At 45.2% G+C, this 17,036-nt stretch overlaps 3 protein-coding genes across 7 annotated transcripts in view; 1 reads left to right on the top strand and 2 right to left on the bottom strand.

Moving 5' to 3' along the window:
* PEX14 (peroxisomal biogenesis factor 14) overlaps positions 1-7,267 on the bottom strand; it is a 72,993-nt gene extending 65,726 nt beyond the window's left edge. The window contains exons 1-2 of the mRNA XM_031613338.2: positions 7,132-7,267; positions 1,634-1,681 (exon numbers count right to left, since the gene is read on the bottom strand). Coding sequence (XP_031469198.1) covers positions 1,634-1,681; positions 7,132-7,167 — 84 coding nt within the window. The 5' untranslated portion in view covers positions 7,168-7,267. The remainder of the gene's footprint in view (positions 1-1,633; positions 1,682-7,131) is intronic.
* Positions 7,268-7,269: 2 nt separating this feature from the next.
* Positions 7,270-14,154, top strand: DFFA (DNA fragmentation factor subunit alpha). 5 transcript variants are annotated; one of them, XR_016459455.1, is made up of 9 exons: positions 7,270-7,455; positions 7,546-7,707; positions 8,031-8,161; positions 8,742-8,931; positions 9,292-9,446; positions 9,863-10,013; positions 11,125-11,197; positions 11,812-11,961; positions 12,612-14,154. XR_016459455.1 is itself a non-coding variant. In XM_090123298.1 (7 exons), the coding sequence occupies exons 1-7, from the start codon at positions 7,359-7,361 to the stop codon at positions 11,142-11,144; spliced, it is 906 nt and encodes a 301-aa protein (XP_089979424.1). In that variant the 5' UTR covers positions 7,270-7,358; the 3' UTR covers positions 11,145-12,585. The 5 variants fall into 5 exon arrangements, 2 of the variants coding, with proteins under 2 accessions (XP_089979424.1, XP_031469199.1); XR_016459454.1 differs by having other exon boundaries at positions 11,125-11,961; XR_016459453.1 differs by lacking the exon at positions 11,812-11,961.
* A 57-nt stretch (positions 14,155-14,211) lies between these two features.
* Positions 14,212-17,004, bottom strand: CENPS (centromere protein S). The gene is made up of 5 exons (XM_031613340.2): positions 16,592-17,004; positions 16,344-16,467; positions 15,982-16,015; positions 15,232-15,298; positions 14,212-14,529 (listed from the first exon to the last, which is right to left on the bottom strand). The coding sequence occupies exons 1-5, from the start codon at positions 16,688-16,690 to the stop codon at positions 14,377-14,379; spliced, it is 477 nt and encodes a 158-aa protein (XP_031469200.2). The 5' UTR covers positions 16,691-17,004; the 3' UTR covers positions 14,212-14,376.
* Between the last annotated feature and the right edge of the window lie 32 nt (positions 17,005-17,036).

Raw genomic sequence — 17,036 nt, forward strand, 5'->3', positions numbered from 1 at the left:
CTGCTGCACACGTTAGAAGGCAGCATGCACGATCCTGGCTGCAGGGAAGCCACAGCAGTGCGGTGGAACTCGGGTCATCTGGCTGACAGAACTGCACCACTCCTTTAATAAGGCTTCTACAGATACCCAGCTGGAAACAATAACGGCTCTGAAGCGAACGTGACAGAAGCTGTGAGAGCTTAATATAAAAGACAAATAATGAAAAAATAAGGAGAAAGACTCCACTTTTCAAAGGGCCCTAATTAACTCACATGCAAGACTCAACATTAGGAGACTACAGTTTACTTTGGAGTTCTTTACATTCATAAATATTTGTACACACGTACAAATACATATCCACACAAAGATACACAGCTGCCACGTGCTTCCTCTGAGCAATTCTTTAGGTGCATACAGAGTAAGAAATTAATTAAATCAAAGGTAATGCTAGCATCTGCCTTGAGAAGAGAAAGCACTGTTGACCAGCACAAGCTGTGATGATGTGCTGCCAGCTATAGGCTTCATATGGGAAGGAAAAAGGAAAAAACACCAAATCCATCACAAAGCTGGTGTGTTATCTTTGTCAGTAATGACTCTGGGTAATCTCACATACAGATGTCTATGCATCAGACACTGCACAGTGTTACAAGGGTAGGAAGATTTTCAATGCAGAGTTTAATAAAACTCTTTATCAGCCCTCTCATTAGATGTATTTTACTGACCCTTCCCACTTCACAGTCTTTACTCACATCTCTCTCCTATAAAAATTAACTCCCGGGTTCTCCAGATAAGAGTTACAAAATAAAAACATTTTGCCATGACCTGTGCTATGCCATTACAGAAAGTACTTGAGCCTTCTCACCACAGACAGCCTGTATTCACCATGAGCAAAGGAAAGCCAAAGAAGAAACTCAGAGAAACAGACGATGAGCTCAGGACAATGAGAAGGGCTAAGATTTTTGGCAAAGTTATAGAGGGCTGAAAAGGGGAAAAAAGAAAAAAAAAAAAAGAAAAAGAAGGTTGTAAAAGGAATGGCTGCAGCTCAGGAGGCTGATGTCTCACTTCCCAGGCTCCATCACCATAAAAACAAAACAGGGTTCTCTTACCACTCTTCATATAAAAAATAAATCCCCGAGCTCTTCTCAAACCAACTCTAGAGTCCAAGCACTGGACGACATGCTCTATCAGCTGCCAAACACTTCTAAGCTAACTGAGAGTATCTGAGAGTAAAGACAGCTTGAGTCTGAGCAGCAGAAGTTGTTTTATTAGACAATAATCCAAAGAATATCTGCTCAAATTATGCTGCACAGTTTCTTCTTCAGACTCCTTATTAAATAAGCAGTTCTCAGGAGCACACATTGCACACACTCAATACAAGTGGCCTCTGCATGGTGCTGACTTTGTGCTCGGATAAACTCAGAGGCCTCGGCGAGCCATGTGTAACCAGTGGGAAAGACAGGAGGTCATGGCCACAGACTGCAGAATTCACAGGTCAGCAGCATGGCAACATTAAGCAGTTTATACCTTTCTCACAAAGAGCCAACTCCTTTTTTTTTTTAAAAAAAAAAAAGATTCAAAAATGATGTAGCAAAAAGGACAACTCATATTTTATAGTATTAGCAAGAAATTACGTGCTGCTGCTAAAAGAACTTACCAGAGGCTCCCGAGATGCTGCATTTTCAGTTGCAGGGCTGGAGCCGGCCTGAAAAGCAAAAAGAAGAGTGAGGTTACATCGCCACCCGATGGACGCAATTAGAAATGCTTGTGTGTTCGGACTGCCCGTTGTATGTGCAGGATTTGGGCAGACACGTTTTTCTGCTATTAGCAGAAGCTTAGTGATGAACTGAAGACCAAAAGGCCTGACTGGGTCAACAAAATTAGTTCCAGCAGTCGTCATTTAAACAGAACGCTACAAATAGGCAGAGCTTGCTCTAGGACGTCAGAGAGCACTGAGATTGGTTTCCAAGGGACCCAGTAAGTCCTCAACATCTGCAAAGGTTTTTGAGATGATTGAAGAAAGATACTGGACAGAAGCAGCCCAAAGTATTGCTACAGAAGTGAATGCAAAGGTACTTTGCTCTAATTCTGTGGTTCTTCTTCCTCCTCTGTAGACCTAAACTTGGCACTGAGCATCTCCCACTTTCATCACCTGTAATGCACCCTGTTTTCTGCATGATCACAGAATCACAGAATGGCCAGGGTTGGAAGGGACCTCAAGGATCATGAAGCTCCAACCCCCCTGACACATGCAGGGCCACCAACCTCCTCATTTAATGCTAGACCAGGCTGCCCAGGGCCCCATCCAACCTGATTCCTCTACAGGTTAAAAGCAATGATGATTTAAGTATAGCCCACAGCACCTGAGCAATACCAGTGTCATCAGATGCTGAGCACCTCACCTTGAACACCAGGGAAGGGTGGTACAGCAGTAAAGGGGAAGCTATGGGATGGAGGCAGGACAGCAAGCCTAAAGATGGATTACACTTAAAATTCAGGAGCTTCCACTCTGTAGGCATAACAAATGCAAACTTTGATCACTGCATAACCACCATATATCAGCTCTACCAAGGTACACACGCTTCATTTTGGCAAAATCTTCTGTCAACCATCTACTTTCTAATGGGATTCATGTGTGTTCACATGGGCTAAGCTGTACTGCCTTCAGTGTGTTTTTTTCCTAAGGGAAACTGTCATGAACTGGTTGCCTCGATGGTTTAGAAGAAGAATGGTAAAGACGACACATTTTGAGGCTCACTTAGAGAAAGGAGCCTCATTGAGTACAGTGAAAGCTAAAACTATCCAGTGATACCATAAAGTCCTTAAGTGACTTCTTGACCTCCAACTACATGCACTCTTACACCTTCACACCTTCAAAGCAGCTCGAGTCTCTTTTTTCCCCCATCTAAACAACACCCAAAAAATACACAGAAATAAGTATTTGCCACAAGAGGGTGCCAGTAACACAAATATATCCAACTCTGCTACTTCCAGACCCACACGCATCCCCTGCAGGCCCAGCCAGCTCCCACAGCAAGGCGGTGATCTCTCTGGAGGCTCCTGGTCTTTCCCCATGCAGCCATCTCCAGTTTTGTTTTGCCCTGTGTTTATCTATCAGCCACTATCAGTTCATCTCAATGACTGCAAATACCATTTCCACACCATACCTGAATCACACTGACCGGTGTGGCGGAGGCAATGCCACGTGACTGTAAGAAAAGGGCACTTCTCCCTTCAAGTTTGTTGCTGAGCTCCTACCTCCATACACAGCGTACCTGCTGTCAGGGTCAGAAGTGTTGAGACAAGGGAGACAATGCTGCTGAATTCTTCCAAAAGGTACCAACAGCTACTTCCACTGAACTATTCCATCAAGTCACTTGGGTTAAGTGTTGAGTTTTCTAAGAATATGCACATTTTAAGGAAAATCCAAAGCATTTGAACTACTTAAGCTGACTGTGAAAAGAGCTGCAAGGAACAAAGCCACACAGAAAGAAGCCATTCCATTGCACTGACCTCCATGGGATTCACAGCCCCAGAAAAGTCCCAGAGCCTCCCATGCACAGGAGCACATCTGTTCTGCCTTCAGGAGCTGCCCCAGCACTTACAGACTGCCACATGCAGCATTTAGCCAACCTGGGAAACTGCCCAAAGAGCATCTGGAACAAAGCCCAGGTTAATGTGGGAAAATATGTATTATGTGGGTAGGTCAGAGTTCTGAAAGCACATACTCAAAAATTCTGACGTGCTTCTAAACAGCCTGATGACATATTTGATTAGCTGGATAATTCATAGTATTTTGATTGTATTGTCCAAGGCTACCAACAGCTTAAATGAGATCTGCATTTCCTTCCTGCAGTATCTCTGCACACAAGGCACAGTGACAGTAAAGGAACTGGTGTCATAAGGCAGAGCACAGCAACCCTCTGGCACATGGGAGCTCTGAGATAAGTCAGGGAAGAATCCATCCTTTCTATGCGATGGCTGTTCAATAGCCTGTGTTTTCCAAAGCAATGGCCATCACAGTCCAGAGACCAAATATCCCATACCATAAACCATCCTTTAAGATGCACACAGCAGAAAATTCCAAGGCTAAGCACTTCAGAGCTTGAGGCAAGAGGGGAAGAAAATTCACCTACACATCGACTAGTGATGCAACTAGAGAAGTGCAACTCTGGAGCAAGAAATCAGGTACCTTTCAACATCTTTGAAATTTAATTATTTCCCTACATGAAGGCAAGCCACAGCTAGGTGGCAGACTGGGCCCAAAGTGGGTACAGTGAAGCTTTAGAAAGAAAACAAGATTTGGGCCTGAGCTGCTGCTGGCTGAGCCAACCACACTCTCCAATATACGGTCCAAGTACTCAGCATCAAAGAAATCCTGATAGCCCAGAGAGGCCTGAAATTGGTTACTCTGTTCACAGCCCACATCATCTTCTCGATCACCCCTCACTTTTAGGGGGTTCTTCTGTGTTTTTTCTTTATTTTGTTATTTTATTAAGTGAATACATTACTAAAAAGCCCAAGGAATATGATTTCTAAACAAAATAAATTATTTAAAGTCTGTAGCAGAAACGTTTATTGCCTTTAGAGCATAATCCTATCTATGTCAATGATTTCATCTGTGCTGCAACACCACTCTCTGCAATGCTTGAGGCAATACATTAATTCATGAGAATGAGACAAATGAGACAAAACAGACAGTAAGGCAAAAGATATCAGACGCTCCCTTTGTAGCATCTAAACTAACTAGATTTGTAATAGCAGATGATAGGATCCAAACATAAACATGTTAAGCAAGACAGTTCTACCACTCACAGGCTCATGTTGAATGTCTGACTACAAATAAACAAATATAACCAGGGGTAGAAAATAAATATATTTTTGAAGTTCTTTACATGTTGACAAAGACAACCTCTTACATGCATTGGTACCAGCGTCAAAACTGCAGTGGCTGCATATCATGAGTGGTGTTCATATTCTGGTACGAAATAAAAAGATAAGAAGCTTTATTGCAAAATTGTCCCCTTAAGAAATAATCTACTGTGCTACTTTAATTCCTTAATAATATCCTTTAATTGCAGATTACACCCCTTGTTTCTGGCCAAACCTGCTGGTTTCTCTCCAATCCCATCCCATCCAATCTAATCAGACTTGAAGGCACTGAACACTCCCCAGCTGCAGTTCTGGATGAAGATATGCAATCAATGTCAGAGCAATGGGGGAGGAGAGCAGGCACTGACAGCCTTGGACAGAACAACCCTTCCATCCCATGCTAACACACAACATGGGGAAGGAGAAATTTCAGTACAAATAGGGCTGCTCCTGGTGCACAGAGCATGGCTGTCCTGCAGCTGAACCCACCAGTGCCTCCTGTACCCAAACCAGGCACAGCACCAAAGGAGCTCTACAAACTGGATTCTGCCATAAGGAGGTCATGACAGGCCATAAGGCACACGGGGCACAAATGATGTGCTGTTGCTTTTGCATACAACATTGCAGACCCAACAAGGGAGCAGTAAAGTGACCATTTTCTCCTGCAGTGGCTTGGAACCCACTCCCTCTTCACAGGAGCCAGACACAGCGGTTTCTCTGTGGCAAAAAGTTACTTTCCAACAGCCTGCATCCAAAATGCAAACATCAAGCCTCCTTTTGAGGCAAAGCAATACTAAAGAAGTATAAAACAGAGATTTAAAGGGTGCAGTGAGAGTATGTGATATCATGGGAACCCAAATGTTTCTCAGGCAATCGCATTTACCAATTAAACAGACTTCTTTATCAGAAACCTGCAGACAGCTGCCTCAGAGACTGCCTAGTGGCTTACAGATCAGTCTGAGGATGTTTCAGGTTTCCTCCTGTTGACGGCACTCACCCAGAGCACAAGGAACAGATTGCTGTGCCTGCACCTCAAGCTGTTACTGATGAAAGCACATGGCCAGTGCACAACTGCTCAGCAAGCTGACCAGCAGCCTGATAATGGGGCCTTTCACAGCCAGAGGCTCACACAGTCAGTTAGAGCACAAGCTTTATGGAATTTATCTCCATTACCATTTAACTCAACAATGCTCCCTACAAACTTAGCTTCTTCAGTCCAAAATAAAACTACCAATAGAAAGGTGCGTGGTGATTCAGTCAAACGAGAACAGATGTGAATGACTGCGCAGAAAAGCAAAGCAGACTTTGCTGTTTTCCTCCCTGTTCCTCCCACAGCCAGGGCCTTCACCTGCAAGAAAAGGCTTTTCTGCAACCGCCTCAAGGATGGTTTCACAGCCTTCCTGTGGTACTGCACAGCACACCATCAGAGGGCTGCCAGGTGCCCACACCTGGGCTCAGTTGGCGGCACAGTGACACAGGGTTACACTGCACTCTCAGTCCCATGGCACAGCCTTTGGGGGTCCCCTCCAGCCCAAACACAGCTGGCTGGAAACCCACAATGAGTGCAACTCCACCGCGCTGCCATCTTCCCCTCTGCCTCCCCCATTCGCTTCAGGGCCCAATTTATGAAACCCCAGTGATTCCAGTACCTGTCCTGAGCACCCAGTCACACCACCAGGCCGGTGCCTCTCCCCAACGCCCCTCACTCACTCGAGGGCAGCGTTTGCATCGCTCCTGTCATTGCCGTGCCCTTTGGTGCCACTGCTTCAAGGATCTTTCTCCGCAGCTGCTGCAAGGCAGAATCACTTCGTCCACCTGACGTGCGAACCACCTGACACGCGCACTGCCTCGCCTCTCTCTGCTCGGGCTCTGCGTTGGCTCGTTGCGACATTTTTTTCCCCCCATCCGACTGCTTTACCCCCCCACACACACTGAGCTCCCCGAGGCCCGGGCAGCCGCTCCCAGGCGGGATCCTCCTCCCCTCCTCCGCCCCTCGAGGCCGCGCTTCCCGCAGAGCTCCGCGCCTCAGCGCGACGGCCGGCGGCTGTGAGGGGAGCGGCGCGCGGGCGGCGGTTGGCGCTGAGGCCGCGCGCGGGGGGCGGGAGCGCAGAGGGCCGGCGCGAGCCCCGGCTCACGAGGAGGCGGCGGGGGCAGCCGAGGCCAGCGGCCCGCGGCCCGCAGTCCCCAGCCTCCCCTCGGCCGCTCCCCCGCGGAGGTGGCGGCGCCCCGGCCCTCCCCGCCCCGCTGCCCGAGCGGAGCGGGCAGAGCGCCGGCCCCGCGTACCTGGCTGGGCTGCTCCGCTTGCTCCGAGGAGGCCATCTTCCCAGGCCCGGCTAATCCATGCCCGCCCAGGCGATGGTTCGCCCGCCCCGCCGCCGGTAGCGCCGCAGGCAGCACGAGCCGAGCGCCGCGCTACCGATGCGCCGCCGACGCCCGTCGCCGCGGCCTGGGCCGCCTGTCCCTTTAAGGCGGCCGCGGAACTACGCGCCGAGCGCCGCCCCTCCGCAGCCATGGCGGCGCGAATGAAACCGTGCGTGGTGCGGCGGGGCGACGGGCGCGAGCAGCACGGGCTGGCCGCCTCCTGCCTGCGGGAGCTGCGCGACAAGGGTGAGCGGCGGCGGCGGCGCTTCCCGGGCACGGCCCGCTGAAGGAGCCCGGGGCCGGCGCTGACGGCTCTAAACGTTTCTCTGCGCGCAGCTGGCCGCGCTCTGGCTATCGGCGAGGACGGGCGGCCCATCACCTTGGTGCTGGCGGAGGATGGCACCATCGTGGACGACGAGGACTACTTCCTGTGCCTGCCGTCCAACACCAAGTTCGTGGCGCTGGCCAAGGGCGAGAGGTGGTCCGGGAGGAGCGCAGGTAGCGGCGGCGCGGGGCGGGAGAAATGGGGGCGGCGAGGAGCTGCCGGGTTCGAGCGGGGCTGCGTGGGGCTGAGAGCGAGAAAAGGCCCCAGAAAGGAAGCACGCTGCCACAGGTTTTACGCCGCCGATCAGCTAAGCGGGGAGGCCAAGCCAGAGAGCCTCGTTTTAGCGAGGAGCTGCTTTGTGGGAGGTGTCACCGTCCCGTTTTGGCACTGCATAAAAAAAAGCAGCGTTAAATAGTTTTAAATGGGAAGTAATGCTTCTCGTTTCGATCTCGATAGCTTTGTGTTTTCATCTTTTGGCTGATGATGGTAATGGCAGATGGTGGATCGACCTGGCTCGCAGAGCCTGCGGATGAAGTGGACAGCGGTGCAGAGAGGTGGAGGCAGCTGGCCCGGCAGCTGAGGGGTGACCTGTCCAACATCATCCTGATGTCTGAAGAAGACCTGCAGGTACAGAGGGGAAGACCAAGGAGGGACCGAGCCTGTCCATACATTGCAAAGGATGGCACAAAACAGAATAAGCAAATCGGATCTCAAAGCTTAATTCGGCTGTTGTTTCTTTGGCTGTGGTGCTAAAGTGAAATTTCTCCTTGAGGGGGAATCCTTTTTCCACTGACAGCACAAGTGCTTGAGGAAGATGCTCTAAACACTGATTATCCCTCACAGCATGTCTTTGTGATTCTGCCCCTTCTTGCAGCATGCAGGTTCCTAAGTGCTGGCCTGCTGGCTTTCTCTTGTGTGCTTCCACACTCACTTAAGAACTGGTGCTTTGATTGCCTGCAATTGTCAGGCAAAAAATCATCATGTTAAAAATGCACAATTCTACACCTTCCTGAATATCTCTGGGCTGCTGGAATGCCACTGCAGCTTTTCATAACCAGGCTGACTGCTGTGAAAACCTTGTGAAATATACAAGGTTTCACAAAGGTGGAGGCTCTGTCATTCAGGCTTGTCGTTTGTGCTGTAATCAGCGTGATGGAATTGCTCAATCACTCAGTCCATATAACAGGAGCACTCCTATTGTTTTAAGGTGCTTATTGATGTACCACGTTCAGATCTGGCAGAGGAACTTGCCCAAAGTCAAGCCAAAACCCAGGTATTGCAGGACACCCTGCAGCAGGTGCTGGACAGACGAGAAGAGGAACGTCAGTCAAAGCAGCTCCTGGAACTCTACGTAGAGGCCTTGAAAAATGAAGACAATGTATTAAGCAAAGTAGCAGGTAGGGAACATCAGGATGCTGAAAAAGGAGCTTCTCATAGAAGCCTAAAAGAGTTGACTGGGACAGATAAGTGGGGGAAGGACTGGGGCGAGTCACTTGCTATTAGCATCATTGATTGAATAGCTGGTGTAGTGGAAGAGTTCTCTGAATGGGAGAGACCAGGAGTCCTTTCACTGCTGTCGCATTGCTTATAGTGCCTGAAAGTAGAATATGGGGAAAAAGCTTACATAGTGTAGTCATCCTTAATATTATGGATTTCCTAAGTTAGAGGCTGCATATCTTATCTCAAAAACAACAATGCAGTCTGGGCTACACTTTCTGTCCTGTGCATGTGGCTGTAATGATTCTTCTGTTTTTCAGAGTCTGAGAGTGTACCGAGAAAGGAGATGGATGTGGTTGACACAGGTACCAGCAGTGCAGGGACTTCAGCCAGAACAGCCCTCAGTGACCAGATCTGTGCTGTTTTGAAAGAGAAACCTGCCCCAGAGCTCTGCTTGGACAGTCGGACTCTAGAGGTGGGTGAGGATCATACAATCATGTATACAACCATGGCAAATCTCTCCTCTTGGGAGGAAGGGTTGAGAGGGGAAGCCTCTGGGGCACAAAAAGGAAAGTCTGGGTAAACTAGCCATGAGGTTCTGATGAAGTATTCTGATGATATTAAATTGTTAATCTCACTTTTCTCTGCTGCAGAAACAAAGTAACTGCTTTCTGCTAGTTTGAACATAGAGCTTTAAGCTGTAAGTACTGGTAGAATAAAAAGAAAAATACATTAGCCTAAAAGATACAAAATATAAGCTGGAAGCATCTTCAACACCAAATTGGCATTAAACATGTGCCTCATTGCTCCTGTTCTTAGTGTGTGTGTGGGCAGGGGGTTGAGGTGTTGGAGCATCAGTGGGCAGCACTGTTACAAGTCTGTCTCTTACAGCTGGTGGTGAAAGAAGACACACAAGCCCTGGCTGCAGCTTTAAGCTGGGACAAGCAGAAAGCCGAAGCTGTACAACAAGCTTGTGATCAGGAGCTCTCCAAGCGTCTACAGCAAGTGCAGACTTTGCATTCCCTGAGGAGCACATCAAGAGGCAAGAAAGCACTACCTTGTGGAGATGGGCTTAGTTCAAAACGCAAAAAATAAGGCTATAGTTCTGCCTCAAGTGTCAGGGAAATGCAAGTAGTTGTGGGTTGCATTTTTTTTTTTTTGTTTGTTTTTTAATTAGAACCAACAGAAATAAGGTATGTCCTGGGAGCCATAGTTTGCTGGTCATACTGTGGTCTGGCTGCAGAAAACTAAAATTTGGACATTGTCCTGAGGCATAAATACTTGTGATGATTCAAATCATGTGTAACCAAAGGGATTTGGACTTTTTGCAGAATAGTAAAACAATGGTATTGCTAAACACAGCGTGTAAGAGTTCAGCTTTCAATAGCTCGTTGGGGTGGGAGCCAGAAAATTCCATCTGATAATGCTGATCTAGCTCTGAAGCCTCAGGCAGTTTGCTCACCTTCCCACCATTTTCAGCAGAAAGGATGAAAATTCATTACATCAGTAATGAACAGAAAGCAGGCATTTTGACCATTACTTACTCAACACAGAATGTTTGGGTTTGGGGGGGAGGGTTGGGTTTTGGGGGGTTGTGTTTTTTTTTGTTTTTTGGTTTTTTTTAAGGATTTATTGTGATATTATCATTGTGCAGTTTTTCCAGCTGCTTCCTTTAATCTCCAGCCTGGCATCTAGGCACTTGGAATTCTCATGCTAATCTTACCAGTTAAAGTAAAATCAAAACTTCTTCTGTGTTTTTGTTGTGGTTATGGGGATTTTTTTGTTGGTTTATTTTTCGTGTAAAAAACTCCTGCATCTTTCAGTGCAGTGCAAGCACTAATTTGTAGAACAGCTAAAGTGGAAATGCTTGTTTTGAATGGCTGTGGGGCAAAACACTTGGATTTGGCCTGTCTGTATTCTAACCATTGGTATATCATCATGACACCTCTGTTTTAATCTGCTTATTTTTAAATTGAATGAATTCTTATGTCTTTAAAACTTTTTTTTTTACTAAAATGTTGGATTAGTTTTGATGTGGCTGCTATGATTAAAGAGTGAGCCAGTAAGTATAGTATTATGTTAAGGACTGAAGAAGAACTTAAATACAGAAGTGTTCCCTATTTTACTCACTCAAAAATGTTGTGGAAGTACAGGTGCATTCACACCAGTGTGAACATTACACCAGAACTCTCAGTCTTAGGAGATGGACGTGAAATAATCTGAAAGGTAAGATAGAACCTAATGTTTTTGTAGCTATCAATGTTTTCTATTACCGTGCAAAACCCACTGACTGAGCATAACTTTAAATGGTGCAGGCTGCCTCCTGCTAAGTACTGCTACAGCAGGCATTCAGATGAAGCCACTGTATGTAGATTTGAGTTGGATTATGGCACATACAAAGTTAGACTGCTTGTGTAATTAATATGTATCCTTGCCAGTTCAGTGCCTCTGGGCAAGTACCCACTGAGATTTGACTGGAATTGGAGGGAAGCTTGCAGTCACCTTCTTGAAGCCTTTTTTGCCAAAGCATATCATTGCTTCTTACAGTATATATTTCTGGCTTGTAACATTGCAGGCCATGGCAGAAAAAGAGTTCCCTGCTGTTTTTAATAGCTACTTATTACAGCCTTTTTATGTTCAAGCTCTTATGAAAGAGCGCATATGGCTGTCCATAAACAATTTTTGAGGCATGCTCTATTATACTCAAAGCTCATTACACTGAGTGCACCAGGCATACTAGCTGTCAACTGGCTTTTTCTTGAGTTCATGTCTCACATTCTTCCTGTTATCAACTATTGTATCAATCTTCCTCAAGGCTGCAATACTTTGCTTTTTTCTAGCTCAGCTTAGCAATGGGAATCCTACTGTTCGTGCTGTACAAGAGGAAAGGAGGATTTTACCCAGAGCTTTTTCACATATACCTAAAATAACAGATAGCATAATTACTGACATCCTGCATGTATTAGGAATATTGAACTCACTCACTTCAGGCAAGTTCTGAGCTGGAAGTCACAGAGACCATGCTGATACTTCTTGTAGAAGGCAGTGATGGTCCTTCAAATCTAACTTTAAGAAGAAAACAAATAGAGGGCTTTCACTGCTGCTCTTTCCTTCTTTCTGTTATCAAGGTTAGAGCTTACATGCCTGCAAGTTATTCAATACTGCAGTTCTTAAACTAAAGAATTAAATTATTAACTAGGCCTAGCATAGTGTGATTTAAACAGATACTTTTTTTCTTAATCATTCTGTTACAGTAACAAAATAATCAGACTTTTATAAGCTGATGGGAGCTGCAGTTAAGCTGAAAGCTGAACTTTCAGGAGTAATTTGAATTATCTGCAAAGAACACATACTTAGTACTGAACTCTCCTTAAAGCTCTCTTATAGTCAACATTCTTCAAATGTCTCGGTGAAAAATGAGAAGCAATTAGCTAATAGGCTAACGGACTTCAGTGCTGTATCTCATCCCCTAATTTCTATGAAAAATCATTTTTTAATGGTCAAGTTTATGTACTGCTTCTTGGATCTATTTCAATAGTGCAATCAATCAAAGCTGAAAACTAAAATACCTCAATTAATGGCATTTTTAAATGTAGCAGTTCAATTATCCTTATAAATTGGCTTTTTTTTTTTCTTTTAGGTTAGCCTTCTGATCATTATATTCTGAATATCAGTTCAGAGCTAGAATTCCCTGTCAGTGAAAACAAAGAGCTGCTGCCAGATCTAATGTTTCTACATCAAACAATCACAAAACTTTTCAGTATACAACCTCCAGCTTCCAGACAGCACCTTCCATATACCAGCAGTGTTACATGCACAAGTGTTTGGTCAGAAGTGACAAATTTTAGCTGAGGACAACAGAAGAACCATCTCCATTAGAGACAGAAGTGTAGATCAAAGCAAAAAATGATATTTGGTCATTCTTTGCTTATCTAGTATATGCAAACCAGGAGAAACAAACCATGCTCTGTAATTTAATTTAACACTGAATTAGATGTATGTTTTATAGATGAAAAGTGTTTGATTCACTTTAGCTCATTTAAGCTGCAAATTCCCTAACTATGCAAAAATTAGCATTTCCTTGATGTTATTCCTTTAAGAAGTGTTAACATTTAAACATATGAACTGTGCTGCACATGATTCATAAGTATGAACATTTTATAGGTGTTCAGGAGGGAGGGATGCAGCACAGGTCTCGAACATTGCTAGAAGACAAAAGCTGGGGTGGCTGCTGCTTTACTCTGCTAATGGCAAAACATTTAGAATATCAAAGCCCCAAGTTAGTCTTCATTATTTACACATCCAAGTAGACAAACCTACTTTGTAACAGATTTCTTTCTCAGAAATATATTTGCTATGAATGAGTAGCCTCAATTAATGGTCTTCAACACTGCATTAATAATTTCTTCCTTAAAACATCACACTCTTGTATCTCCTACATGAAGTGGGCTGATGACCAGTATATAGGACAATACACAAAGCCTCATAAACTTCAAGAAAGCAAGTCATGTATAGGGGCATTATTTTTAAAAATATATATATACACATATGTGTATATATACACACATATGAAAAGCAAGGAAACACCAGCATTTCAAGAGGACAGATTTCCTGTTGAATACAGAATCTCTACAGTTTATCATCATCTACCTAGATTACTCTGCAATCGTCAGTCGAATAATTTACTTAAAAGATTATCTTATCCCCGGAGGTGGAGCAGTTCTGGACTGGGAAACAGGAGAATATTTAAAAGTGCCATTGTGAAACATAGATCTCAAGGTAGGAGGAATTCATTTTTAGTCAGCATTTGGTTAGCACCTCTCAGACCAGCAGAGGGCAATAGTGATTTCCGACCACCACTAGGGGGATCGTATTCCACAACATTTAGAAAGTGTCACACAACTTCTTGGAGGTGATTACTGTACATCAACAAACTCACAGGAGAAAAATGACACAGAATATGCTTTAATTGCCAGGACGACAAGAGATATGGCTATTAAAAAGGAAATTGTTTATAATATCTAAACAAATCTATCAGAAATGGAAGTAAGAGGTCAAAAAATTATTGGAGAAATTAAATTGTCCTTTGCAGGGAGTTCCATATACTGAGGTGTGAATATGCTCAGTGGATATGCTTTGCTTTAAATTCTATCAATAAAGGAGTTTCTTCTTAATAACCGTAAGATTTTGTTTAGTGAACAATTAAGGCATTTTGGCTGTAAACTTTGTTGAAATCTGACAGTCATTTCATTTTTGGAAAAAGAAAATGTAACTAAGCACGTTTACCTAAAAAAACTATAGAGAGTCATTGAGCTTGTTAACCTGCAAGAGCAATCACTGGCAGGCTAATCTAGGTCTTCTAGGATACTAAGGGAAAATGACCGGAGAAGTTACTGAAAGGTAAATCATGCCATGTTGGAATCTTCACTTTCAGTCACAGGTGTTTCATTTTCCTCAGTTCTCTTTCCCTTAGCTGCACTGGACTTCTTCTTCTTCTTCTCCTTTTGTTCCATGTTACTTGATGCAAGCTCTTCACTCTTCTGTGTGATGTACTTAAGCTGAGAAAAATAAACTAATCAGTGGTCTAATGAGGAACATTAGAGCTTGACATAAATAGTGCACAGTTATTAAGAAGAAAAAATTCAGCTCCAGCCTTTACTATGCCCTTTCACACTGAGTTCTTGTTGCATAGTTTAAATCACACAGAAGGGGGAAAAAATGCATAAAATGAAAATTAGCATTCAATTTAGCCTTCAAAACTTCATTTGCAGTTCTATTTTTAAAAGCAACAATTTATACTGTAAAGTCCTTAAAAAGCAAAGATAAGCCTCCTCCTGTAGGTCAGCATATAAAAGAAATGAAGTGAATCACCCCTATGTTAATCCTACTAGGAGACCCAGACCGTGACATGGGTGCAAACTGTGTCTGACCTTAGGCTAAAATAAAGGAATACAATGTCAGGAAAAAAATAATGCTTGTTTATTGTATTTGTACATTTGGAACCTTAGAAGCTCTACTGCAACCAGAGCATTGTTGCTTAAATTGCAATCAGATGCCAACAGTGAGGCATAGTATCATGAAGAAAAATGTGATGAAAATTAAAACAAATGATGGGATCGTGCCCATCCATCATCTATAAGCCAGTTAAACTGCTTAAAAAAAACAGTTGCTTCAACATTTAAAGCCTTCGCTCAGATGCTCTTAGGAATTAACCAACAGGTATAAGAAAGTTGTAAGACAGAAAATACAGCGAATCTCACCAAAGAATTGCTCCTTCTAGCCAAAAGCTTCACGTCTTCTGAAGTGATTGTGCTTCGCTTTGCATGTCTGCATATAATTTAAAAACACTTCTTGATGTGTTTGCTAACTCCAGGTGTAGAAAGCCACGCAGAACATTTAACTAATGGGGCCTAATATGGGCCCAGGCAACCAACAATACCCATCTTTTGTAAAAAGGATTTTGTGTGTTGTAATCACGTATGCATACATCTAAATACACATATGTACAAACAGTAGCATTCAGTAACCAGAACCTGGCACTGCTGCTCACTCTGACTTCCCACTGTGTTACTGAGCTGTTTTTCACTCAGACACAGACTCCTTAAACATTCCCTTACCTCTTTGGAGCAACCAGACAAACCACAGGTATGCTAGCAAGCATCCAGCACCGCTACACATCAACACAGCTGACAGTTATATGCAGTTGTTAATCTAAACAATCATTCATGCTGCACACATGGACTTCCAAGATGAGGAAGAACCTATAGCAGCATGTCTATTTCTTAATTACACAGTAACTATTTAATCAGCCAAGAGAGCCCTTTAAAACCTTAAAAAAAAAAATTGCATGACGCATTTTAAAGATTGTGCAATTAAAATCAGATGTATTGCCTGATGTTTGGGTGGTCTGATGGAGACAGGACTCAATGATCCTTAAGGTCCCTTCCAGCATGGGACATTCTGTAATTCGGGCTAATGCAAAAATGCCTTCACAATGTCCTGCAACATACCTGGCAAACATCTCAAGGTCTCTTGCAAAGTTTTCTGGAGAAAAAAGAGAGAGATGTATTTTAGAACACTGCCTCTGATTTGGAAGAGATACATAAAGCTGTAATACAAAGGTGCAATGGCAAATTGTCAAGTTACAAGAAGTGACCACAGCTTGTTCTCACACATCACTGCTGCACAGGGCCACGAGTACTTTGCATACATTTAAGTGCTTTTTCGTGGTAAGAAAAACAGAATGACTATTTCTTGTAGCTGTAAAGTCACGACACAAGGAGCTCTGCATCGCTGACAGCCCGGCTCTCTCTCTTAGCGCAGCCCATCCCCAGCAGCCGCCGTTGGGCCGCAGGGTGACACGCGGACGTACCGCACTGCCTGAAGGTGATCTCGGATATGGCGGCGACGGTTTGCTTGCTGAACAGCACGCCCTTGTCCTCAGCGACGCCCTGGCACAGGCAGCCCGTCGTGTAGTGCACCGCGGCCCGCAGCCTCTGCAAGACGGCCCCGCACAGCTCAGCCCGCAGCCCGCCCGGCACCCCAGCCCCAGCTCCATCTCCAGCCGGGCCCCCCGGGCACGGGCGGGGGATCAGAAGGACAAGAGGGGCCCCGCCGCACCTGGATGAGCAGCTCCCGCTGCTCGCCGCCCGCCGCCTCCATCGCCCGCTCGTCCGAAGTTTCCCGCCCAGCGCTGAGGCGGGGCCGCGCCGCCGCCATGTTGGGCCCCGCCCCCCCCCCCGCTCCCTCAGCCCCGCAGGCACGGCTGGAGCCGGTGGGTTTTATAACGCGCACCGCGATGGACGCGAGGAAGCATCCCGTTCCGCCCCGAAACACCGCTGCGCACGCGGAGTTCCGCTGTAACGCCGGGCAGAGCTGTTCCCACTGCTCACCACACAGAATTACAACACAAAGCACCTGAACAGCAACTGCTTCAACTTCCACAGCGCTTTAGGTGCCACATTGGTGTTACAGAGAACCCCTAGATCTTACAGTATAATCTGCAAAAAGTTGCTTTAAATCATAAGCAATCCCTTGTTAAATCACACTGACTCAGCTGCTGAGC

Source organism: Phasianus colchicus, chromosome 22 (assembly GCF_987193195.1).
Source record: "Phasianus colchicus chromosome 22, bPhaCol1.hap1.1, whole genome shotgun sequence".
NCBI lineage: Eukaryota > Metazoa > Chordata > Aves > Galliformes > Phasianidae > Phasianus > Phasianus colchicus.

Bases quoted from the DNA above. Each gene is read 5' to 3' on its own strand.
- DFFA (XM_031613339.2), top strand. From the start codon at position 7,359: ATGGCGGCGCGAATGAAACCGTGCGTGGTGCGGCGGGGCGACGGGCGC. The intron at 7,456-7,545 runs GTGAGCGGCGGC...CTCTGCGCGCAG, and splicing joins GCGGGAGCTGCGCGACAAGG to CTGGCCGCGCTCTGGCTATC. The intron at 8,932-9,291 runs GTAGGGAACATC...TCTGTTTTTCAG, and splicing joins TGTATTAAGCAAAGTAGCAG to AGTCTGAGAGTGTACCGAGA.
- CENPS (XM_031613340.2), bottom strand. From the start codon at position 16,690: ATGGCGGCGGCGCGGCCCCGCCTCAGCGCTGGGCGGGAAACTTCGGAC. The intron at 16,468-16,591 runs GTGCGGCGGGGC...GCCGTCTTGCAG, and splicing joins AGCGGGAGCTGCTCATCCAG to AGGCTGCGGGCCGCGGTGCA. The intron at 15,299-15,981 runs GTATGTTGCAGG...AATTATATGCAG, and splicing joins GACCTTGAGATGTTTGCCAG to ACATGCAAAGCGAAGCACAA.